At 55.2% G+C, this 24077-nt stretch overlaps 7 protein-coding genes across 7 annotated transcripts; 2 read left to right on the top strand and 5 right to left on the bottom strand.

Moving 5' to 3' along the window:
- Nucleotides 1–106: 106 nt before the first annotated feature.
- On the bottom strand, nt 107–1056 carry TRIREDRAFT_106371 (uncharacterized protein; the record flags this gene model as incomplete). The annotated part of the gene is made up of 3 exons (XM_006964437.1): nt 107–645; nt 742–810; nt 876–1056. The coding sequence occupies 3 exons, from the start codon at nt 1054–1056 to the stop codon at nt 107–109; spliced, it is 789 nt and encodes a 262-aa protein (XP_006964499.1).
- A 1628-nt stretch (nt 1057–2684) lies between these two features.
- On the bottom strand, nt 2685–3297 carry TRIREDRAFT_106370 (uncharacterized protein; the record flags this gene model as incomplete). Its single annotated transcript, XM_006964436.1, has 2 exons — nt 2685–3202; nt 3285–3297. 2 exons carry the CDS (start codon nt 3295–3297, stop codon nt 2685–2687), a joined length of 531 nt encoding a protein of 176 aa, XP_006964498.1.
- A 469-nt stretch (nt 3298–3766) lies between these two features.
- Nucleotides 3767–4844, top strand: TRIREDRAFT_121362 (uncharacterized protein; the record flags this gene model as incomplete). Its single annotated transcript, XM_006964621.1, has 2 exons — nt 3767–4050; nt 4109–4844. The coding sequence occupies 2 exons, from the start codon at nt 3767–3769 to the stop codon at nt 4740–4742; spliced, it is 918 nt and encodes a 305-aa protein (XP_006964683.1). The 3' UTR covers nt 4743–4844.
- Nucleotides 4845–7191: 2347 nt separating this feature from the next.
- On the bottom strand, nt 7192–10843 carry TRIREDRAFT_37665 (uncharacterized protein; the record flags this gene model as incomplete). Its single annotated transcript, XM_006964355.1, has 5 exons — nt 7192–7269; nt 9112–9710; nt 9768–10267; nt 10326–10485; nt 10684–10843. Coding segments are annotated over 5 exons (1497 nt in total), but the record flags the coding sequence as incomplete, so codon positions are not given.
- Nucleotides 10844–15527: 4684 nt separating this feature from the next.
- On the top strand, nt 15528–18495 carry TRIREDRAFT_121359 (ubiquitin associated protein). Its single transcript, XM_006964620.1, has 2 exons — nt 15528–18215; nt 18290–18495. The coding sequence occupies exons 1-2, from the start codon at nt 15597–15599 to the stop codon at nt 18389–18391; spliced, it is 2721 nt and encodes a 906-aa protein (XP_006964682.1). The 5' UTR covers nt 15528–15596; the 3' UTR covers nt 18392–18495.
- Nucleotides 18496–18777: 282 nt separating this feature from the next.
- On the bottom strand, nt 18778–19367 carry TRIREDRAFT_59987 (ubiquitin conjugating enzyme; the record flags this gene model as incomplete). The annotated part of the gene is made up of 2 exons (XM_006964435.1): nt 18778–19031; nt 19121–19367. 2 exons carry the CDS (start codon nt 19365–19367, stop codon nt 18778–18780), a joined length of 501 nt encoding a protein of 166 aa, XP_006964497.1.
- Nucleotides 19368–20906: 1539 nt separating this feature from the next.
- On the bottom strand, nt 20907–23840 carry TRIREDRAFT_106362 (uncharacterized protein; the record flags this gene model as incomplete). The annotated part of the gene is made up of 1 exon (XM_006964434.1): nt 20907–23840. One exon carries the CDS (start codon nt 23838–23840, stop codon nt 20907–20909), a length of 2934 nt encoding a protein of 977 aa, XP_006964496.1.
- Between the last annotated feature and the right edge of the window lie 237 nt (nt 23841–24077).

The following is a 24077-nucleotide window of genomic DNA, read 5'->3' as shown; positions in this document are numbered from 1 at the left end:
TAACTCCTAATAACTCCATTGCCCATCCATGTCGTATTGCAAGCAAAAAAACAAACTCCGAGGCTCATTGCCGTCCCATCCGCGAAATATCTCCTCAAACGCCGTCTCAAACAGGAGGAGGAACCCACCGACCTGTCGTCTGCACAGGCTTGCGCTTCTTCCACGGCACAATGCAAACCCTGTAAATAACAAGATAAACAATTGAACAAAAGAAACTTGCTCCAACAGCAATCAGCGCAATCGCCCATCCGGGAAAGGGAGGCCTCTCCACTTCAACTTCGACATAGTTGCCCCTGTCCGGCGGCGGCGGCGTCGTCTCCTCGTCGTGCTCCTCATCCTCGGGGCCTAGGAACGGGCCGTACAACCTGTCGTAGGCAACGGGCCGCGTCTTGTTACGGCAGATGTCCCCGTTGTAACTGTCCGCCGTGTCCGAGAAGGTGACGTCCGCACAGGAGTACCTGTACCTGTACTCTTCCGGAGAGTCGTAGTTGGACAGGTACTTGAACTGCAGCGTGGCGTTGCGGCCATGGACGGCGCCGGAAATTGGAGAGCCGAGGATGACGCAGGTGATGCCGGAGACGAGGTTGATGTGGCCGGGAGGGAGGGCGTACTTCAGGGTCTCGAAGTCATCTTGAGACGTGGGATCTATGCCGTTGCATGTTAGCAGATGAGGACAAAGGGGGTATAGGAGGAGATTCAGGGAAGATGTGGGGGAGGAGCTTCAACAAGAGAGGCACGTACCCTGAGAGTATGAGATCGCCAGGTTGAGACCTACGTCTCGCTCGGCGAAGAAGGCGACATGAGCGTTCTCTGTCGTGTATCGGTCAGTATACAGCGGGATGAGTTCTTGGACAAGAGACCGGGAAACAACATACTTGTGGGGAGCTCGACTCTCTCCCCAGCCCCAAGAGGACTTCCGCAAGGCGCAAGTCTCTCGGTGTAATAGTTGAATGGCCTCGCGGGAGGCCATCCCAACAGTGCCGCGCCAACGGTTGGCTCGGCGAAGGCCATGCGGCCCAGCACAAGGAGGAGCACCAGGAAAAGTGGTGCGAACATGGTGAAGACGCGGCGGCTGAAAGAGGACGGTTGCCGCGCGTCTGGTGGTGGAGAGATGGTTGGTGTGTCGAGATGTAAAGAGCAGATTGTATTCAGATGGAAAGTGAGGAGAGGGAAGAAGGAGAGGGAAGAAGGAGAGAAGGGGGGGCATTATATACTTATTGCTTTCCCATAGTGAACGCAGAGACTGGCTGTGGAAAGGGGATTGGAGGGGGGCATCATGATTGTTGGGGAGCGGTTACATTCGTACGAGAGGGCTTTTGGAAAGAAGGTTGACTCAACTCAACAAGCCACAGCTCTCGCAGGCACCGTGCCTTTCCTCAAGAGACTGGCAAGGCTTGTTGAGAGCACATGCTTTTAGATGAAGAGGGTATAGACGGCTCGTTAAGCCTTGAATTCAAACGGTAATGCCCCTATTTTTAGCCAAGTAATGCCGACTCTCGAACCGAGGGCGTTCGTCTCCTTGCCATGATGCCCCTTTACGATGGAGGTAGCCTCGCTAAGCACAATCTGCGATTAGGTAGGTGATTCTGCTCAGAGTTTGGTAGTAGATATCGGTTGATTCGTCGTGCTTGCCAACAGAGATGGGGAGTTTGCTAGTAGAGGCACCGCAAAGTTCGTTGGGAGGTGGCTTATGATCCGATATCAATGTTCAAAAGGAGACCATTCCTGCCTGGGGCAAACCTCGCCCTTCTTCTTCTTCTTCTTCTTCCTCTTCTCCTTCTTCCAGACTGATGACAGGATCCCAGATGGCATACCAGACTCAAATTCAAGGACGCCGCCAAAGTTGTGAGCTAGGTGCTGTGAGGCGTACACATTTCCCCGACAACCAGACAGTGACCGAGAAGAATTTGCTGCCGAAGGGGCTTAACTCTAATACGGCCTTGCTCCAGTGTGGAATGGCAAGCAGTATGATCTACAGGGTGGATTCGTACAAGCAAGCCTGGGGGAGTCCATTCCCCGAGATGAAGCCGTGAAGTTGGACCTTCGCATACTTCTTGAATGTTGCGCCGAAGGCAAGGCAACATCACTCCCGAGAGTTTAGCCCGTCGATGACAGGTAGTTGTCATTCAAGTTGCAAGAGACGATCAGATGCCAGGCCGTCAAGATATCGGGTTGCGATGTATCATGCTATGGTTGACCAATTGTATCTCATCAAGCCACATCTCATCAATCATCAGTTCCTCAGATACGTCAGGGCTTCACCCGGTTTTGTGCTGTAAACGAGCGCTTTGTGAGAAATTCCAAAAGACTGCAATCGCCCTTTTGTACGAAAGACCTATAGAATTTCCCATTGTGAGCTCAATTTGCGTCGCCTATTGAACGCGTAGCTAATCGTTATTTGCCAGTAGAGAGGCAGCAAGAAAGTACAAGTGATATATCGAGATATTGAACGCCCGTCATCCATAACAAAAGATCAGTCTGCTAATCCCGTTTTAGCGAATATGTAAAGTTGTTGATGTTCTTGAACCGTGAAACCATCGCAAGCAACCAGTAATTGAAAGAGAAGAGAGAGAGAGAGAGAGAGAGAGAGAGAGAGAGAGAGAGAGAGAGAGAGAGAGAGAGAGAGAGAGAGAGAGAGAGAGAGAGAGAGAGAGAGAGAGATTGCGCCAACACCGCCCCCACGTTCATCTCAGCGCCATATCACCAAAAGCCCGATCCAGCTGGGCGCCCTCATCGCTCGAAACATCACCACTACCACCCCGATCGCTCTGCCCGTTCGAAGTCGGCGGACTCGGCTCCGTCTGTTGCGCAGGCCCAGCTCTCTCAGGCTCCAACAGTCGCGCATCGCTATCAAGCCACCCAGGCGCCAGCCGTCTCTTCTCAGCCAGTTCCCTCTCTCTTATGCGCTCCTCCAGCTCTCTGAGGTCTCGTTCCGCATCTTCTTGCATCTTGGCAATGTGCGCCTGCAGAGCCTGACAGGAAGCGATGATGTCGTCTGGATGGGCGGCATGGCCCGAGTTTGAGACGACATACTTCGGCTTGGGCTGTGATGAAGGATCGTCGGAAGCGTTGGGGATGCCCAGTTGTGAGGGGGGGATGTTGGAAGGCAGCGTCTTGTAGTTGTACGAGAGAGTGGTGGCTGTCGGCAGAGAGACGAAGGGTGATACCGTTAGAGGGACCTGCTCAAGCAGATGGTGTGCTCCTGTTTTGTCATGTCATGTCAGCATCTTTGATTGCGGAGTGCGGATTGCGGCCCTCGAGGCAAGCAATGACAATTGACTCACGGTTGCTATGCATCTTCTCCCACTAGCAGACAGGCTGCGAAGTCCTACCCAGCCCACTGCTGTCGTTGATGAGAGAGAGTGTGTGTAAGGATGGTCGGAGACAGTCCGTAGTGTTTAGCAAAGTATGCGGGGAGTTTGTAGTAAAGTTCCCGCGAGTAGCAAGGCTGATGATTGCGATGAATCGAGGTGATGACATGTACAAGTTCAGGTTCGGGGAGTTGGAAGCATCGGAGCCCTTGTTCGCCAGATGCAGTCTTAGCCTGGGTGGTTACTGGTAGCATCACCAGCCCCACGGCCGCTATAAACTGCCTGGAAGTGGTGCTGGAATGCTAACCGGCAGCTCGAGGCGGTATCGATAAGGCAGAACCGCCGCATCAAGCTCATGCAGCTACCCCACGATCGTCGTCTCAGCTTCAATGTTCTTCTTCTCCCATAACCAACAACATCAGCCCAGCTCTACTCCAAGAGACCAGACAGAGACGATGCTTCCAACGACAATTCGATCACCGCCCGCAGAGGCTGACTTCACGCCTCTGGCCGAATACCAGTCGCAGACCCCCGAGTCCTTCGCAGACGGAAAGCCGATTCTGCATTACCATCTGTCCGGCGCAAAGGCAACGATCCCTCGGTCGCAGTGCGGCAGCCTGGCGATTTTCCCCCAAGACACTCCTGCGGCGCCCAATGCCTCAAATGGAGGCGACGCGGACGAGGACGGGACCGCGGAGGAGCTGGTAGAGCAGACTGTCGATGTGTTTGCGACCTCAGAGTGCGCGCTTCGTCCCTCGACTAATGCAGCTTTTGTGCGATTGCTAACTTGCACCCAGAAACTTCATCGTCTTCAGCAGCCAGGCCGAGGCTGGTGTCTCGATCCCCTACCCGACCATATCCATCCACGCCCTCAAAACGGTCGACAACCAGCAGGCTGTCTGGATGCAGCTCGATCTCGCCGACGGCGGCAGCGACGACTCCGACTTCCAAACCGTCGAGCTTACCATCATCCCGCCGCAGAACCCATCCTCTTCTGAGGCAAGCTCGGCGAAGCAGCTCTACGAGGCCATGGCCAACTGCTCCGATTTACATCCCGATCCCGAAGTCGAGGATGACGACGAGAACGAGTACGACCGCATCGTCTTTGAGGGCAACGTGGGCCACGAGGCCGTTGAGGGATTCACGGGTGTGTTGCGCGGTGTTACAGATGGCGGGCTGCCGCCTCCTATGCCCGGTAGTGGCGGCTGGATCACGGCGGATAATGTGCACGAGTACTTTGACGCCGACGGCAATTGGATAGGTGGTGAGCAGGAGGGAGAGGGAGAAGAGCCCGAGGAGCTTGGTGCGGGAGCTGGTAGGACACGCCCAAGGGACGAGCTTGAGAAGGGAGAGGGTGTCAATGGGCATGATTCAGCAGAGGACCCGGAGAGCAAGCGGGCCAGAGTCGAGAGCGCTGGGGACGACGCGTAAGTTGGGCGCGAGGGAGGTACGGCGTTTACGGTCGGACAGCCAGGGAGTGATTTCATCTCCACTGAGTGAAGATTTCTTCCTCATCTATCGTTTTGAGATGCTTGAAAGTTGAAGAATAATACTAAGGTGAGTACCATTCACCAAGTTTGGGTTGTTTATGATGAACAAGGAAACTGAAATTAGATTTAAAAGTGCCTTAGGCTACCAGCTAATATACATTACCATATCTATCGATGAACTCCTTTGTTTGCTCGTCTCCGATCGTGCAACAAGACAAGAAGAAAAAGGGAGACGCGTGCTACCAACCAAAAATTACATTATCAGTCGCCAACAAGTCTTCCAACAAAACAAACAGGCCCAATAAGAAGTAACAACAAGGTAAGAAAGAAAAAAAAAGGGGTCAATGAATGAATGAACGAAGGTGATGAAGAAAAAGTAAGTAGAGCATCATATGCTCTCATATTCGCAACCCTCTCCTCTTCGCATCTCTTTCAGGCGAACTCATCAGGAACCCATCCTTATCATACAGCCCCAAACTCTCGACACTCGCCCGGTGCGTGTCCAACCTACGCTCAGCAGCAATGAGCTCCTCCACGGGACCAAGCTTCTGATTTATCAGTGTCCGTAAAGGCGCAACCCCCTCGAGGACTTCCATGCCAGGATCGCAGACGAGGCTCTGCGTGCGCCGCTGCGGTTCAGCGTCGACCGTCTCGTCCACGATGCACGCCAGGCGGAGGCCCAGTCCCAGCCCCTGGCTACTGTCCTTGCCGTAGTAGCAAGTCTCCGCGCGGCGGTGCCGTGACCCTCGCGGGCCGAAGCGGCGGCTGCCGCTACTGGCCAGGGACCGCGTGTTCCCGACGTTGAGGTAGTGTCTGCTGCCGATGCTGGCGGGGCCGAAGAGGACGGAGCGAGACTTTGCGAGGCCGCTGCCGCTGCCGCTCAATGAGGCGGGGAGAGTGGGTGAGTCGCCTTCTGCGACTGTCGAAGCTATTGAGGCGACGCTGTATGTGCTCAGGACGCTGTTCATGCGGCGCAGCTCGGCAATGGTGCTGCTCAGTCGAGGGCCATCAATGATGGGATGGATGATGGACCGGCGAGATGGTGAGGGCGCCAAGGCGGTGCTCTGCTCAGCAAGAAAAGTATCAAACGTATACACGGAGCTGGCGTTGGAGCCCCGGCGTGCCAGACGACTGCCCGGCGTTGGCGAAAGGACAGCGACGAGGGCGCCGTCTGTGCCCGTGATGCTAGGCGGAGGCAACGGCAGAGCTCGCTGAGGGGGCGCCGTGGCCATCAGCAGGGACATGATCTCCCGCTCGTCATACGGCGAGGAGGAGGATGACATGTCTGGGAATCGCGACTGTCCCGTTGGAGTCGTGGGGCTGGACGACGCCGAGTCGCTGCTGTCATGCCAATCCGCTTTGGGCACCTCACTTGCCGGCACCTCTGTCGCGTCGGAATCCACGGACATGGAGACGAAGCTGACTTCTGAGGGCACCTGGTTCAAGTATGGCGTCTGTGGGGGAGCGAGTCCGTCTGTGACGGCGTCCCTAGCGAACGACACGGCTTGCGAGTCGAGCATCAGGGGGGACATCAACCCGCCGTAGGCCATGTCTGGCTGTGAGATCGCCGAGAGGGGCCTCAACGGCGGAGGGCCAGCGGGCTCTCCCATGATGATTCTCGTCAGTGACGCCGAGCTCAGCGTCTTTGCCCGCCTCTGCGAGTCGCTTTGTGCGAGGCGCTGCCGCGACTGCCAGTTTGGCCACCTGCCCTGAGCCCCCTTTTCCACAAAGGGATCGTAATCAAGCCTTGGACCGGGCCTGTCTTCTTCAGGCTCGTTGGTGCTGTAGAGGGTCGATAAGGAGCTCGATTTGTCGCTGTCAAACGACATACGATGGTCAGGACTTCTCTGGGGCGGTGGGTGTTGCTGAACAGACTGCGTCGACGGGTGGTGTATCAACGCCATCTGCGAGAATTGTCTTTGAGGGCTGTGTGTTTGCGGACTCTGAGACAGGACAGTCTTGTATTGAGGCTTCTCAAGGTCTCCGATTGCCGATAGCTGCTCCTCGAATCGAACGCCCTTGGCCTTGCTTGGACTTGACGAGCGCCCCGGAAGCTCGAGCTCCTGGGTCGCCGCCGCAATGAGGCTATTGGCTGCACTGCCAATCGAGCTCATGCTTGTTGTGTTTGGAAGGCCATTCTTGGGTGGGCTGCCTGACAAGGGAAAGCCGTTGCTCGATCTGGCTGACAAGCTGTTGCGGTGACCCTTTGTGGGCGAACCCCTGGTGGCAGACGATCTGGACACCTTGGTCGGAGGCCGCGAGTTCCTGTCCGAGAGCCTCATCTCCGTCGAACGCAAGATGCCCTTCAGGTTTGAATCTGTCGCCGAAGGTCGCATGTGCGCCACCTGAGGAGCCTGCATCCTCACCGGCCCAGCAGCAGCAGCAGCAGCAGCCGGCACATTCCCCGTCGGCAGCTCAACAGGATACGCCGCCACCGACGAGGCCGCCGCCATCGGCATGAGCCCCGGCTCCGTCTGGCTGCGCGGGATCCAGCGCGGCTGCGGATGCTGCAGAGGCACTCCGGCTCCCACGACGTGCACGCGGCGGCTGCTGCTGCTGCTCTCCTCCTCCATCATCTCCGCCACCTCGGGCAGCAGCACGCCCTCCACGCTGGGCAGCGTCGGCACGACGCCGAACCAAGAGTCCCGCGCGCTGCGCTTGCTCCGCGAGATTCTCGGCCCGTGCAGGTCATCCTCGTCCACCCAGCTACGCGACCGCTTCCTCCCGCGCGAGACCGTCCGCCTCCTCTCCGGCAGCGCGAAGCCCTCGTTGTTGTGCGTCGGCAGCGACGGAGCAGCAGCAGCAGCCGGTGGCCCCAGCGAGAACCGGCTCGATAGGCGGCTCGACAGCTTGCTGAGCGACCCTGAGCCTCCTCCTCCTCCCAGCAGCCGCCGCTTGATCAGGCGCGACGTCGACGTCGGCGGCATAAAGGAGGTCTCCGTCGTCGTCGCCGCCGCGTATCCGTAGACCATCCGCGGCCCTGGCGAGCGCGTCTTCTTCACCCACCACACCAGCAGCAGGCCGATGGTCGTGAAGAGCAGGATGCCGCCGCAGAGCGCAATGGCAAGCAGCCATCCCAGTCCAATGGGGTGATCAGCACGCTCGGGCTCTCGCCCAAACACGCGCGTCGCGCCACCCATGGTTTGTGTTCTCTGCTATGATTCTTCTTTCTCTTTGCTTCGATTTGCTTTTTGCTCTCTTGTTATCAGTTATAATTAGTATGGTTGTAATGAGTGTCGTTGTCGTCTGTCCAATATCCTTCTCTCTCTCTTCTTCATCTCACAGCATCTCCTCGGAACAAATGAATGGAAAGGTCAATATCATCAACCAAAAGAATCAAGCAAAAAAGAGGGAGGGGGGGAACAAAACACGCGTACGAATCAAAACGAATGAAGGCGGGAAAAGGAAGGATCCCAGAAGGAGAAAAGGAATAACAGAAGCAAGAGAACAGCATTCTTTCTCGGGCCGTCCGCCTTTTGTCCGTCTTGGTTTTCTGGAAGCACAGCCATTGCAATGAGGGGGGAGAGGCTCACCCGCAATCCAGACGGGGTCATTGCTTGCATGCAACTCAGATTGTTGCTGCATCTCAGGAATGCGTTGCCTGGCGTGGTCCATTCCATCCACGCATCATCCGCCACCTAACCGTCCCCGAATGGAGGCGAATTTGAGACCTGTCAACAGGTCAAGCATGCGGCAGACGCACAGTTCCTGACGTTGCAGACATTCGATGAAGAAACGGCGCTGCCTCCTATCCATTCTTGGGCCGATGAGATCTGATGTCGTGTTCCATCACGTTGGTCGGGACCCCAAGGGAGGCTTCAAGCCTCTGCATGGACCCCTCAACAGTCACTCATGCACAGACAGGTAGTTTGTAATTGCCAACCTGGGACCATCAGTTTGTTTGCTTCATCTTTAAAAATAGAAGGATTGCGACACGAAAAGACCCGTCACCGCGCATAGATTGTTTAAAAGAGAAAAAAGACTAAGGTAAATCTCACTTAATTGATTGTCACGTAATACATCTGCCTGCGCAGCTCTCTCGTTAAAGTCTTTTGATGCCAAAGTCCGGATAAACATCTTTTTTACCCTATGAACAAAGCCAGCAGCCAAATGTTGATTCAATCATGCCACACGAATGCCCCGAACTATCTGGATCCTGTCCAGATTCACAAGAAAAAATTTTCAAACATGACAAAAAAAGGGGGGGATATCAGTCGATCCTATCTTAACACAACATCTTACAGCTGGCCCTGTCCATGGACGTGAGCGTGGCCGTGGCTGTGGCCGTGGCCGCTGCGTCGGTGCTTGACAGGGCGCGGGCCAGTTGCGGTGACAGTCACAGTCGTCGACGGCTCAGGCTCCGCGGTAACGGTAACAACAGCCTGCTTCCAGAGGATCTCGCTAACAACGTTGCCAACGGTGATGTACTGAGTGCTGACGAACTCGGCACCGACATCAGCAGCCTTCACACCAGGGGCAGGCGTAACGGCAGGCTCAATGGCGTCAGCGTTGTAGCCAGATGAGCCATTGGCACCGTCCTCCTTGAAGACCTGTCCGGGGAGAGGAGATGCCTTGGAAGGCGCGGTCACACCAGGCTGGTAGGGCAAGGTAGGGGCTGCGGCACCCTGGGTGGCCGTGTTGCTGGGCTTGCCGTGGCCGTGGCCGCCAGAGCTAGGGCTGGAGCCGGCTGAGCCGCCTCCGGGAAGCTTGGCAAAGGGACCATTGCCGTCTTCCTTCCGCAGATGGGCGGGCATATCCTCGAGGTGGCACTGGGTGGCCACGCTCTCGTCGACAACGTTAAAGAGAGGGCAGTCCTGGATGAGACCAGAGGGGTTCGTGCATGTGTTGACGGCCTGCTGCAGGAAGTCCTGTTCCCAGCCCATGATGAAGTCACCGTGGAGTCCATAGCCTGTTCAACACGTCAGATAAGTCCATAGCCGTCAAAGCAATTGCAATACTATCTTACCAGTTGTGTCCTGGTTAGACAGAACAAATTGGCCAGCACGGCCAGCATAAGCATTGGTGTTCCAGATGATCTCAAACAGCATGCTGGGAAGACGCTCGGGGTAGCCGTCAGGGCATGTGCCGGTCATGACAAGGTCGGGGTAAGCAACGTGGTCCTGGTGGTTGGGGCTGTCAAGAGCATCGCCGCCCTTCCAGCACGAAGGGAACATGATCTCGAAACGGATGCCATCCTTGCAGTTGGCATCAAGGAATCCCTTGTCGGGCAAGAAGTGACGGTACAGTGTGCCTTCAGGGGCCTTGTCGTAGTTCAGGCAGTTGAAGCCGATGGCACGCTGAGCCAAGATTTCCTGGGTGGTTTGGCCCAACGAAGCCCAGAGGGACTTGGCCGGGTCAGGCTGGGTGGGATCACCAGCGGTGTAGGTTCGGCGATTGGTGTCGCCCGCTACCATACGGAAGTTCGTAGGGAAGGCCTTGATGTTGTCTCCATAGAGGAGATAGTAGCTAGTGCCTGTTAGCTGAGCGATTCACCACTCAGGCCGGCTGACCACAGGCAACTTACGCAAGCATACCGCCCACCTGAGGTACCAGCTCGTACTCCTTGGTGTTGGCATCTTGAAAGTACAAGGCAGGGTGCCAGTAGGCAGATTTGTCTTGTGTCACACGGCACGACGTGCAGTTGCCAGCAAGAAGCTCGGGAGTACCAGAGGTCTCGGAAAAGCCTGGCAGAACATGTCAGTCACAGGAACATGAGGAAGACCCAGAATCGTCGTCAGGGTGTTTGACAGCATGAGTCCATATCAGTCAAATAGAGTGACATTGATATACCGCACATGCAGTGGCCCCAAGCAGACGTAACCCGGCCCAGCATGTCAAGGAGAAGAAGAAGAAGAAGAAGAAGAAGAAGAAGCCGCACTCACCTGACGATCCGTGAATAGCGTGCATGTGAGGCGAATCCTCGCCTGGGTAAACGACGGGGTCCATTCGCGCAAGGCCAACACGCCCCTGACACTCCATGCGCCAGAAGGCGTCGGCCACGGCGGCCAGCCCCGCGGTAACGGCAATTACAGACTTGCGCATTGTGATGGCTGCGTATCCAAGCTCGAGGGGTTGCTCCAGGCAAGACGAAGGGCAAGACTAAGATCAACTAAGAGTTGGTAAGGAGTGGACGACGCAACGAGGCTGTCTGCACGAAAAGAGTCAGCGGATGTGCCAGCCGCAGGCCGAGGCGACAGACGAAACAAGAAGACGATGAAGAATTTGAAGAAGACGATCGAAGTGAAGGAGTGAAGCAGTGAAGCAGCGAGAGACGATGAACAAGAGGCAGAATCCAAGAGAGGGAAGAGGCACAGCAGAATGCGGTGAGAGGCTGCAGTGAGCAGAGGGAAGGCGGTGCCGTAAAAGGGCCGTTGCTGAGAGGGAAGGCGCGGCAGCATCATGATCCCGTGATCCAGGTTCAAGCTGGCAGGAGGCAGATGCTACCTAGTACGGCCTTCAACCTGCAGCTGTCACTGACGGAGATTTTGCTCGTCCCTGCGCGCAGTCGCATTCGCAGCCACGGCATGACGCAAAAAGGGTCCTCGGTGTAATCGGCCAGCTCTCCTCGTCAACCAACAGCCGCGTCGCCCAGCCAATCGCTTCCCTGTGGCCCGTTGCAGTTGCGGGCTTCCTGCAGGTCAAGCAAGGCACGCCGAATCTGCCTGGCTGCTGTGTATTTGCTGTCGGAAGGGGTTTGTGTCGTGTGAAGGAAGAGTGTTGTGTCAAACTGGAAACGGGCTTACCAAAGTATCGTCGTGGTCGTCAAACCCCACCAGAGAAGAGAACGAAGGGGGCGGATTCGGGCAGCTAAGATCAAGAACCAACTTCTTCCAAGGGAAGAGGTTCGCTCGCACAAGCTTCGGGGAGTCTTTATCTCTCTCGCAGTCTTTCCAACCTCACGAAACGGCGTCTAGACGGGATTCCAGAGCAGGGCGATTGTTAGCTCGGTGCACACGTGTCCAACCTCGAGAAAGAATTCCTCGCGGCAAGTCAGTTCAAGGAGCTCCGTACAAGTACCGAGTAATTCGCTCTGCAACACGGTCGAAACGGTCCGGGGGTTGTCGATACAGTCGGCAACTATTGAGTGTCTCTCCAAATTGACGTCAAAGCTTATCGGGGCGCAAGGGTGGTCGCCTCTGTCAATACGAACTGCGAAGAGGAAGGCTGAATAGCATGCGATAGTCGAAGAAGGAAGTTTTGAGAATGCTGAATCCTCCAAAGTATTTGAGGAATGCGTATGGACAATGGAACAGAAGGAATGAACGTTGGTCGGCAGAAAGGAATGGTAAAGAACGTGGGAATGTTGAGCAAAACACACGATGAAGCGGAGGAGAAAGGAGCAACGCGAAATGAGGGATGAGAATGGCAGCAGTATACGGGGGGGATAATAAGGGCGATTTGGCTATCGACAAGGGATGGGAATCCAGGTCCACGCGCCAATGCCGGCGTACAAGCAGGCCCCGGAATTCGATGAAGAGATTGAGTGGGAGACAGATGGTGGATGAGACCAACACCGAGCAGCACGGCGCACCACCTGCTACTGCCGCACTACCACTTCTACCATTGAGGCCAAGGTTTTGAGCAGCGCAATAGCCGGCAATCAGGCATCTCTCGTTGGCCCTCCGTCGGGGGGAACACCAAAAGCAGATTACGAAGGATCAAGGGTCGACAGAGTATCCCAACAATGGACCAGTCAGGCCTCGTCCTGGATAGCCCGACTTTCCAAACGCGGCAAATTCGAATGCCCATGGTCACTAGCAGGGGTCACGATGAGCATCTTCAAGAGGAGAGTTGAAACTTCGCTTGCCGTAAGGTATGCATTTGCCTGGGCTTTTGCTTTGGGGGACGAGATGATGTAATGATTCTTTCTGATCTTGATTGGCCAGATAGTCCACGAAATTGAGAGACATGGAGTTGAGCAGGGGTTACCTATTCATGACGCCCTGGGGGAGTCTTTTTTCTTTGGTTCCGACCGCCGGGACAATACCACTTCAGGGGACCTTGCGCTTAATACTGGGACTTCTGGAATAAAGCTTCTCTATCGGCAGCATTTCAATGCAGAACCCCCTTACAGCTCGCTAGGGCGGGTTTACGCTGGCCTCGGATTCTGCCTCCTGAATCCGACCATGGGGGCGGCGCCGTTGATGTGAGCTGAAGACTTTCGACTCCGTACGATGCCTTCGCATCGAGAACCAAGGCTTGCGGCTGAACCACAAATAACGCTATATTCCAACGGAAGGACGCCGACTGTTGCTCAACGTCTATAGCGCCCTGGAGCTGCGGCCGTCTGCTCCTGATGTTGATTGCGAGATTGATTCCTACCACAAACGGGCTTGGGATTTGGGACGTTCGGTGTGTATGACGATGCTTGTGGAGCCTCAGCCGTGATGAGTATATGAATGGCGGGGGCCGCGCATGTCGCTTCCCGTTCATCTCGAAATTTGGAGCGCAGAGACCAGGAGAGCACAGCAGTCGGTCAAGCCGTAGAGCGTGGGACCGCAGAGTGCCAGCCATGCCATTAGTCGATAACAGACGAGATGCTGTGCTTCACGAGCTGCCCTCCCGAACCATATCAAGGCCCATCGGGACAAAAATGCGAGGATGACTGCGTCGAGGTATTCACCAGCCGCTGATACTCAGCGTCCCCCAGGACGGACCAAAAGACGTGTTTGCCTTTATGTCTTGCAACGGCGTCGCGGCACACTTGCGTTAGGCCACGGGATTTTCAGGGGCGCCAAGATGGAATTGCTGCTATGCATTGCATTAGGGAGACCCTGCGGTCATTTGAAACGGTTTCATCGGCATGGCTGGCCAATCAGCATTCATATTACGCCCCAAAGCAGCAGCCCCTGGTTCTTGTGCCTGGCGGCTAGGCGACACCAGAGCAGAAATGAGCAGAGAGGCGGCGATGGCCTTCACTCCATCCGTGCAAGCTTCACTTGTTTGCTGCTCCATTGTCGCAAATAAGCTGCAAGGTCGGCTGCGATGTGCAATCGTCCGTGTTCGCTTCTGGGAATGAAGCCAGGCTGGGCAGAGTCAACTCCTGGCTTGCCAGGTTCAGCCTCCCTTCTTTGCCCACCTCGGAATGAGGGGTTTGGCCAGCTGATGCTTGTTCTAGAAAGCCTGTCTTCGTGAGGTCCCTGCGAGGCACGGAGCATTACATCCATGACATCGCTGGCTAAATCGGCACTGCTAGCTAGACGTACAGAAAAGCGAAGCAATCCCGAATGCGCCTTTGATCGGTTCTACCCGTTTTGTTAGATTTATCCAATCTCGCTGACTTCCGGGCGAACCTTCACATGTGCTGTCTGGCTCTTTAACGCGGAAAATCGGCAGCATCTCCCACGGGCTGCAGATGGACTCCATCCGCCAGCTGATGTGTCGGACTCTGCAGGAAGCTCTGCAGGCGAGGCGTGCCTTATACAGCCTCACCCGCGGAAAGGCCGAAAGGCGTATGAACTTAATCGTATTGTGTTTTTCGTATCGGTGATCTGGAAATACTGGCTCGCGAGGATGATCAGTATCTGGTCGGCTTCTTTGTTTTTACAAGCTCTGTTCCGTGACGAAATCGGGCAGAACGCCCACATTATGATACTATGGATGCCAGAAAATGCATACCAGCAGCATCACAACGTGTGATTCACTCCTAGCCTGCACCACCCGATCGGCAAGCGACTTTCACGATCCCAGATGCGATATAACCTCCGGGACTACAAGCAGACTGGTTCGAAATGCTACACCGATTGAGAGGCTCGATATGATGATCTAGGCAGGATGACCATTGTTGGGTGAATCTTGAGCGCGGTAGAGATCTTGATTGGAGGATCCGAGACGGACATTTTGGCTCGAGGCTGTTGTTTGCTTTATAGGACAAGTTAAGACATCAAGGTAGCATCGAAACATATCCGACGTGGTGTAGTGGCTAGCATACTGCGCTTTCATTTGAAAGTCCCGCAGCGATCCGGGTTCGACTCCCGGCGCCGGAATATCATATCATTTCTTTTTTTGGCCTCTTTTCTCTGGCATCCTATTCTATCGATGCGTAAAACAATTGAATTCCCCTTTGACGTATTTTCACACTCTCTGAATGCGCAAAAATTCGCACAGATGAGATATGCGTGCAGCTGAGGGGACCCCAAATTGGCAAACGGCAGCGGTTACTGAGGAATTACACAGTAGCGTACTGTGTGCTTGGCCTACCCTATCAACATGAAGTTTTGGCAGGTTTTGAGATCATGCGCAAATCAAGAGTGTGAGGCTGTTTGAATCGCTGGCTGTACGCATCGGCAATATGCCTTGCTTTTGATTTTTCTCGTCTCTGTTGGCTCCTCATTTTATCCGGCTTCTCTCTTGTTTATAGGTAGATGCATAGCAGTAGTTGTGAGCATGAGAGTATATTCCATAGTCTGTAGGAGTATAGGAATTTCCAATTCCATTCTCGGCTAGCAGATGAAAAGGATACTTATATACCACGTGTTGACTGAAAGAATAAATCATCGATTCAAACAAGTCACCCGCACTTGAAGGCATCTATTCGATAGATACGTACCAAGAGAGCTGAAGTCGTGAACATGGGGTCATGTGACCTGCATCTGCTCTATGCAGCAATTTGCGTGACCTGGCATGACACCAACCAGAGCCCCTGTCACTGCCCAGCGTTGGATCCCCTCCATTCGAACTATGGGGCTTAGCGACAGCCTCACCAACGACTCACGACTATGAAGCATCATCCATTGCCTGGCTATGAGTGACATCTGCCGATAGCGATAGCAGCCAGCAAACCAAGACCCTCGCCATGGACGACCTCTCGGGGCTCGACTGGTCCTCGGACGCATCGGCCAACAAGCCGAAGCCGAAGCCGATGGTCGTCAACCCTGCGTATCCTCCCTTCCGACCGTCGCCGTCGCAGTCGCCCTTTGGCGCCGCCCAGATCGCGTCTCTGTCGGCGCAGAAGCCAAACGGGTCGACGCCCAAGCCGGCTCCTGCAAAGGCTGCGCAAGACAGCTTCAGCAATCTGAGCTTTGGCCTGCCAAAGGCCACGCAGAACCTGTCGCTCGCCGAGAGACAGGCGCAGCTCGAGCTCGAGAAGCGGAAGAAGGAGGAGGAGAGGCGGAAGCTCGCAGAGGCGCAGTTTGGAAACGGCCAGCATTGGGACTCTCTAGGGTCTCGAGGCTTCACGCCCAGCCCGGCGCCTCAACAGCAGCATGTCGCGCCCACGAGCGCAGCGAACGATGACGACGACCTATTCGCTGCCTTCAACAGAGACACCAAGGTCGACAATGCCAGCCACTACCCCCCGCCCCCGCCAGTCAAGAAGGGGCTCGACTTGGCCGACCCCTCAGCATGGGGCTCAGCAACGACATCGAACGGTGACGGCGCTTTCGACGTAGATGACGATCCCTTTGGACTGCACGAGGTGAAGCCCAGTGCCTCATCGACAGCTGGCCAGGGCGCCGCAACCAGTGCAGACGATTTCGACTTTTTGGGGGATCTGGCACGGCCCGTGGATGAAGTTAGAAGGGAGCAACAAGCGAAGCAAGAATCATTCCGAAGCGAGCCAGGCAAGCCCATCGAAGACGACTCAAGCTCTTCTTCTTCCGACGATGACGAGCCCGTGCAGCGAACTGTCGAGCGAAACGTTGAGCGAGTGCCCAGAGTGAACAAGGACCCCTTCGACAAGGCTGTTGCGCAACTCGTCGACTATGGATTCACACCAGAACAGGCTAGACGAGGGCTTGTCGAGAGCGGTACTGGCTTCAATGCTCAGGCAGCGGCCAACTGGCTGCTAGACGAGGCTCACAGGAAGTCCAAGGAGGCCTCGCAGTCTCGCGGTTCGCAAGGTAGAAGCCCTGCTCCAGCAGGTGGCCATACCCAGCGAAGCGACAGCCGGTCCCCCGCCAGGGGCGAGACTGACTTTGCGAAAACGGCGGCTGCCATGGGAAACACTCTGTTCAAATCTGCAAACACACTCTGGAAGACTGGACAAAAGAAGATGCAGCAAGCGGTCGCCGAGTTTCAGCAGGAAGCGGACCCCAGCCAGCCGAAATGGATGCGAGATGCTCAACTGGCGCGGGCGCAGCCAACGCCCCCAAGACCTGACGCCAATGTCACCGACGAGGCGCTCATGCTCGAAGCCGGCAATAGGCCTCAACCAGCTCGGAGCAGCAGCAGCAGCAGCAGTCGTCATCCCGTAGACCCGAGAGTTGGACCTCAGATATCGCGGACATCATCTCCTGCCCATTCTTCAGGACCGCCAAGTCGAAACAGCCCTGTTCCGCGGTGGCAGCAGCAAACAGCGCCGCCGCCCATGATCCCAGATGCGAGAGCAAGGCTTAGCCGGCTAACGGCGGATGATGATGACAGCTTCTCTAGCTACGTGAGTGCCAGCAGGAGAAAGAAGGCGAGCCCAGCGCCGGAACCACCAAAGAGGACCGAGCCTGAACCGGATCTGCTCTTTGGCTCACAGGCACCGGCGGCATCACAACGGACCCCATCGGCAACTCAGAGACCAACACCGGCTGCTCCAAGTCGGCCTCAGCAAAAACCAGCGCCTGCTCCTCCGCGCAAGGTTACGCCTAGACCTACCAGGCAGATACCCCCCATCAGCCCCGAAGCATTGCAGGCATCCACAAGGCATAGACTTCAAGGAACCGCGCATTTCAAGCGAGGCGACTACGCGGCAGCCCATTCGTCCTACTCGTCGTCTCTGGCTTCTGTTCCTTCTACGCATCCCCTGATGATTGTTCTGCTCACGAACCGCGCTCTGACCGCCCTGAAGACCGGAGAGCCCAAGCAGGCTGTTGCTGATGCCGACGAGGCGCTCAAGATCATCGGGCCTGGGAACGGCCAGGGAGAGACTGTGGCTGTCAGAAACGAAGCCGGGCAGGACGAGAACCGCGACATGAAGGAGCTATACGGCAAGGCGCTGAGCCGGAAAGCAGAGGCCCTGGAGCAAATGGAGAAGTGGGCAGAGGCAGGCGCCGTGTGGAAGCTGTGCGTCGAGGGCGGCGTCGGCGGAGCCACCGCAGTCAAGGGTCGCCAGCGCTGCCAAGAGGCCCTCAACCCCAAGCCCAAGGCTGCGCCGAAACCTGCGGCGAAGCCTCGACCTCGGCCGTCGGCGTCCTCTAGCCTGGCGCCGCAGAAGGACTCTGAGGCGGTTGCCAGGCTGCGCGAGGCCAACCAAGCTGCTGCCAGAGAGGACGACGAGAAGTTTGCGCTGGCGGACAAAGTCGATGCCAGAGTGGCCGCGTGGAGGGACGGGAAGAGGGAGAACCTGCGGGCTCTGTTGGCCAGCATGGACCAGGTGCTGTGGGAGAACAGCGGGTGGAAGAAGGTTGGGCTGCACGAGCTGGTCATGGCGAACAAGGTCAAGATTTCGTATATGAAGGCCATTGCAAAGACGCATCCCGACAAGGTAAGGCTATATGCCATTGATGCAAAGTCCCTAGACTGTCAGCAAGAAAAGAAACATGCTTACATGATTGCTAGCTTCCACAAGACGCGAGTACCGAGGTGAGGCTCATTGCCGGATTGGTCTTTAGCACCCTCAACGAGAGCTGGGATAAGTTCAAGGCGGACAATGGCCTCTGAATTTTTTTTCCTTTTCTACCTTCTTCCTCCCTTGGCAGCATTCCTATGCATTACAAGAGCAACGGTATAGGTGGTCGATGCATTTCTTATCGACGATGATGACGACGATGGTTTGATGATGGATACACATTGATTTTGGTGGTTATCCAATTTTCCCCTCTGTTTCTCTTTGGACTACCTTACTTCGCCGTACGCCGTGCTAAAGCCCCAAATTAAACGTACATAACCGGTTTATCTTGTCACAAGCCTCCCCTGCCTGTAGATCTAGTCCAGACAAAGTCGCATTAAACATCCCATGTCTCTCTATCATGTGCCCTCGTGATTCCATATGCGCATCTTGAAGAAAAATTTCGGTGTATCAAACACAAGTTAAAAAAAAAAAGACCTCACAAGCCCAACATTCGGAGTACACCATCGCGAACCGTCTTCTCGTACTCGTCGCGGCGCTCGCGCCACATCTTGGCAGCCTCGACGTTGGCGGGGCTCTCGTCGTTGGGCTCGGCCAGCATGCTCATGACGGAGATGAGGATCTTTTCGACGGACTGGATGGGGGACCAGCGCTCGGAGGCGTGCTCGTAGTGGTTGGGGTCGTCGCCGGGGGGATGCAGGATGGAGATGCAGACGAGGCCGCTGGGGTAGACTGTCTTTTGCGTTAGCCTTTCTTCTCTCCAACATCTTATGACACTCGGCGACATTTCATGGGTAGCGGGGAACAGGAGTAACATTTACCGTTTGGGTGGAAGACGTCGGCGAGAAACTTCATCGTCGGGGGCGCCAGCGGATAGTCCTTGGGGAACTTGAGCTCAGCGGGGAAGACGCCGCCCTCGAAAGGCGTGCCCTCGGGGCCCTGGATGAGGCATTCCCAGTGCAGGAGGTCGTCTTCCGAGACGGGGCCGGCGGTGATGCCCTCGGGGGGATTGTTTGTGAGGGCACGGTATTCTTGGAGGAGGCGGCGGTGGGCGGTTGACTGGGCCATCTTTGTGTGAGGCTCGGAGGCGAGGGTGATGGAGAGGAGAGAGGAGAGGAGAGAGGAGAGGAGGAGGGGAGGTGGGGAGAGGAGAGGAGGAAAAGAGGATGTAGGATTGGTCGTTGCTGAGGAGCAAGAGAGGAGATTACGATGATTTCCTTGCTGTTCGGTTGCGTTCGACTGTATTGTGCGGAGATGTCTATAGGATGTTGACGAGGACGCTGATGGTGATGATGATGATGTTGTTGTTGAGAGAGTGGAGGTTGATGCTGGGGTTCGAAGCGGCGGCATTGAAAGCCGCGGGACAAGTGGAAAGCCTTACCTTACTGTATTATTAGAGACGATGTGGCTTAGCGTGGAAATATGTTGAGGTAATTGGTGGCGTCGATTTAACCTCTGCGCCACAGATATACTTTCGCCAGGAGAGAGAAGAGTTGGTACCTTATGGCGAGTGCAATTTGATGGCTAAATGCGAATGCCTTGAAGAGAACAAGGGATTGTGAAGGGGCTTTGCTGTGAACTGGCACTGCCTCAGGCTAAATGGAGGTTTTCATTGAGGCTAAGCATTGGATACACTTGACATTCCCGATGCCATCCCTACAGTTCACTTACACATACCAAGATCCAATGAAGGATGTGGAAATCTCTCCCAAACCTACAAATATATTACTTGATTACTATACAGCCATACAGAGAGAGAGAGAGAGAGAGAAAGTGATTCTCGTATCTGCAGCAGCAACTATTGAGAGAAATGCTACCACACAGCTGGAGGCCGCATGTCTCAGACGATGTAGATGGGGGAATACGAAGCGGCTGAGGTATAAGGTAGGGCATGTGCAACCATTTTGGCTGAAACTGCTGGGCACAGACAATACTCTGTGGCATGTCAGTCTTTGTCGTTCTCTGGGGTTGAGATATATATATTGCCAAGAATGCATCTACGATATTCAGTCGGTTGGCCTCGCAGTAAGTACTGTTCCTACCTTTAAGACCCATACCTTGAAAGTGGTCAGACATCGACGGAAAACAAAATGAAGTTCACTGCTTCCCTCATTGTGCTCCTCATTGGAGTCGTCGTTGCACATCCTATACAGCATCGCCAGGATAGCGAGTGTGCCGTATACGACGAGTGTTTCCAATACCCTCTGCCGTGCCCGTCGAATCACGTATGTATCTGTCACAACCTCCCCTCTCCTGCTCTGATGCTGATATAATGTTCTACAGATCTCGAAACAAGTTGTGAGTCTCTTGACATCGTCTATGCTTCTGGAGGTGATGATGCTGAGGTTGTACGGTAACAACAGAATGGATGTTTTACTTGCTGTCTGCTTTAAAGGCAAATGCTCTTTTCGAATGCAGTCTCTCAAAATAAACCCCAATAGTCTTGCTTCAAGCAACTTGTGCACTCCTCTACCAAATCATGCCATCATCTTGATAAAATACCTTCCAATTGTATCAGAGTCCATGAAGTCTTCACCTTTCCATTCCAACCCGACTTCCATCCCAAAGTAGGATCCGTTTCATCGTCGCTCCTTCAAAATCATCACCTCACATCACGCAACACGGGCTCGCTTCAAACCCCAGCGCCGGCCCACGCTCCGTTGCCTCTACGGTTTCCTCGTCAAAGTACCGCAAATGCTTCACGCCAGGATCATTCTTCTTGAACGTCCTTGCCACAATCTTAGTGAGCTCCTCATTCGTGCCGTGCATAGCAAACGTCGACACAAAGACCCTCCTGTCCCTTCCTGCAGAAAGGTCCTCCATGGTCTCTTCGAACATGGCCTTAATCTCCGCACTGCCGTTGGCTTTGGCCTCCTCCTCAAGGTTGTCGTAGAATTTCAGCACGTTTACCGTGATCCACAAGTAGTTGAGGCTCGAGTAAGGCTTCAGGTCGCAGCAAATGTCTGAATAGAGATCGTTCCAGACCACGTTCAGCATCATCTCCGGCGTCATCTTCGGATCCTTGTTCGCGATCTTGCTTGGATCGGTGATCCACGATAACGGCTCGCTGAGTGCATCTGGCACAAGGGTCATCTCCTCGATGTCTCCGTTCATAGTGTCCATCCGCTTCCTCAAGCTCTTCATGGTCGTGTCGTCAACTATATCGCCCACTTTTGTGCCGACCTTGGACCACTGAGTCCTGAGCCGGTCGGCGCCCGCATTCATCCAACCAGATGTTGCCGGGTTGTAAAGCCGCGACATCTGGCTGAGTCGAGTCAAGCCCAGAGCCGACGTGTAATGGACGTCGCTGTCGGGGATTCGGTCAGGATCCCATCCCGCCTTCTTGTAGGCAACAAGCTCCGACTTGTGCGTGTAGTTCCGCAATGGGAACGCATCGAGCTGATCCTCGATTGTAGAGACTGACGTGTTCGCGCGACGGCTTGGTCGTTCCTGGAAGCGATACTTGTGCGTCTTTCGCTCGGAGCCGTGCAAGGGAAAACCATTTGAAAGATCGTAGATTGGCCCTCCATCTGCTGAGAAGTAGCTCTTGTGAAACATGGTATTCAGCTGGCCAAATAGGGGCAGGGGAGACTCAAGGTGTTTGTACGCTACCATGCAGCCATGCAAATAGACAACCGGCAGTAGCTCTCGCAACTCATCCCATAGCCTCATGGCACACCGATAGGAAAGCTCAAGCGCCTCTGCCAGCCCGGCGCCGCAGAGGAACGGAGAGTAGTCCCAGAGGCCGTTGTAGTTTGTGGCTGAGAATCGAGAGGGGGTCACTTCAGGCATTCGGGCAACCTGGGAGACTCCTAGGGCCTCGTCAAACTGCCTGCTGAGCTCTTCGTACAACTCAATGCACGTCGTGACGTCCTCGTATGCCTCACCAGTGTGTCTAAAGGATGCCCAGAGCGACTTGAGGGCGGCAACGCCCCTGGAGAATCCAAAGCCTTTCGTTGACCAGCGCCCCTGGCCAAGGAACATGTCCAAATGATGTCGTAGCACGCCGTAAGGGGCTGGATTTCCCAGGACATGGCCCCTGAGGCCGCTGAAGGCCCACCCGCGAGACACCGTCCAGGCATCAACAATGCACTGAAGGTGAAATACGAGATGGGGTGAAATCTTGTGGCTGAAGGTAGTGCCGGGCTTCTGCATGGCGAGCGTCGTCACCTCCACCGCGAAATCAAAGAGCCCAAACAGTCTTCTGTCGAGGCGGAACGGACCATTGGTTCCCCAGTCCACATCCTCCAACACAAGGCCCTTTTCGTCTTCAGCCAGCCCATAGAGCGCTCCGGCCGCAACCACGTTGACAAGATCGTAGAGCCAGTTGATGGTATAACTGCGTCTCCATTTCAGTCTCTCCTCTGTGGTGGCCTTTTGGAGATCAAAGCAAGGATCCCAACCTTTGAGCTGGGCGAGCATCCGTTTAGTCGGCTTGCCGCTTCTGGTCTTCTGGAAGTCGGTGATGAAGTCAACAAGATCGTCGTATGCATTGATGAGGAAGGCTTCCCGAATGTCCACCGGCAACCCCCCCCTTTCAAAGAAGCCTGGCACATTATTCAAGTTGTTGGTAACCCGACATTCCTTTGCTGCTTTCTCGGGGCCAACGCCAGTGAGAGTCAGTATCATCATATCAAGCGATTCATAGCCAGGGAAGTCGCCAAAAATCACGGCCTCGGATTGCTTGACCATTGCCACAGCGATGTTCCCGAGTGCGGCCACCATCGCGCTATTGAGGCCCTGGTAGGCCACCTTTCGCCAGAATTCCTGGAGCAGTGAGCGAAACTCCATCCAGTGCATGGCCAACGAAAACACAGCCATGTAGTAGTGCTGAACCTCATCGTCTTCGATGATGCGGTAACTCTCCAGCGGTACGTCGCCAAGATGCTGGTCATCTGCTCGACCAGACTTCCTGGCCTTGGCTTTCTTTCCCTTGCCTTTGCGTTTGCCGTGCTGCCTCTTTCGCTGCTGTCGAGGAGTTGCGAAACTGCTGGCATCATCGTCAGCCTCGCCGTTGTTCTCGCCTTGGTGGGAAGTGTCACTCTCAGAGTTATCAGCGTCGATATTCAGGACCGAGAATCTGTTGGCGGTGGCAGAGCTTTCCGCGTCGGCTTTCGTTTCGCCAGCCTCTGCTGCTTTCTCGTCTCGTTCAGCTAGCCACGCTTCGCCGCCCAAGATTTGAAAGGCTTGGGTGAGGATGTCGATGAAGTGCTTGTGCTTGGAGTTGTTTTCCTCGAGCTCCTTGCTCGGGCTGATGGAGGCAAGTTCCTGAAACTGGGAGTAGTAGATGGTCCGTAGCTCAATGACAGAATGAAAGGAGGCGAGCATCTCGGACGGAACATTGACGCGGTGTGTGGCGATGAGTTTCGCCATGAGGACAAGGTCGGCGACGGGGGCCTGGCCAGTGAGGTTGACTTCTAATGAACAGCCGTCCTTGGAAGGACCCAGTGCCTGGATGATACCGTTCGAGGTCTGTATCATCCAGTACAACAGCCGTCCGGTCTCCTTCTTGTAGGAGACGTAGATGTTGTCAAACTTCATCATAGGAGGATTTGTTGAAGCCGGCTTCTGCAGCCGACAGACGTCCAGAAACTCGTGTGTATGAAGAGTTGACGGAGAGGATGACTGATGCTGAAGCCAGATTCCCATTGTTTGTTTTTTTATGCGGCCGGCTGGCAGTCGACAACAGCTGAGAATCAACGCCCAATTCACTTCGACCTCAGGCCGGCCACCACGTGCAGCCAATGCTATGGCAGCTATCGGCTGGCACGGCTGTAG

Source organism: Trichoderma reesei (genome assembly GCF_000167675.1).
Source record: "Trichoderma reesei QM6a unplaced genomic scaffold TRIREscaffold_7, whole genome shotgun sequence".
Classification (NCBI taxonomy): Eukaryota; Fungi; Ascomycota; class Sordariomycetes; order Hypocreales; family Hypocreaceae; genus Trichoderma; species Trichoderma reesei.
The sequence above is the reverse complement of the archived record's forward strand: the minus strand, read 5'-3'. Positions and strand labels throughout refer to the sequence as shown.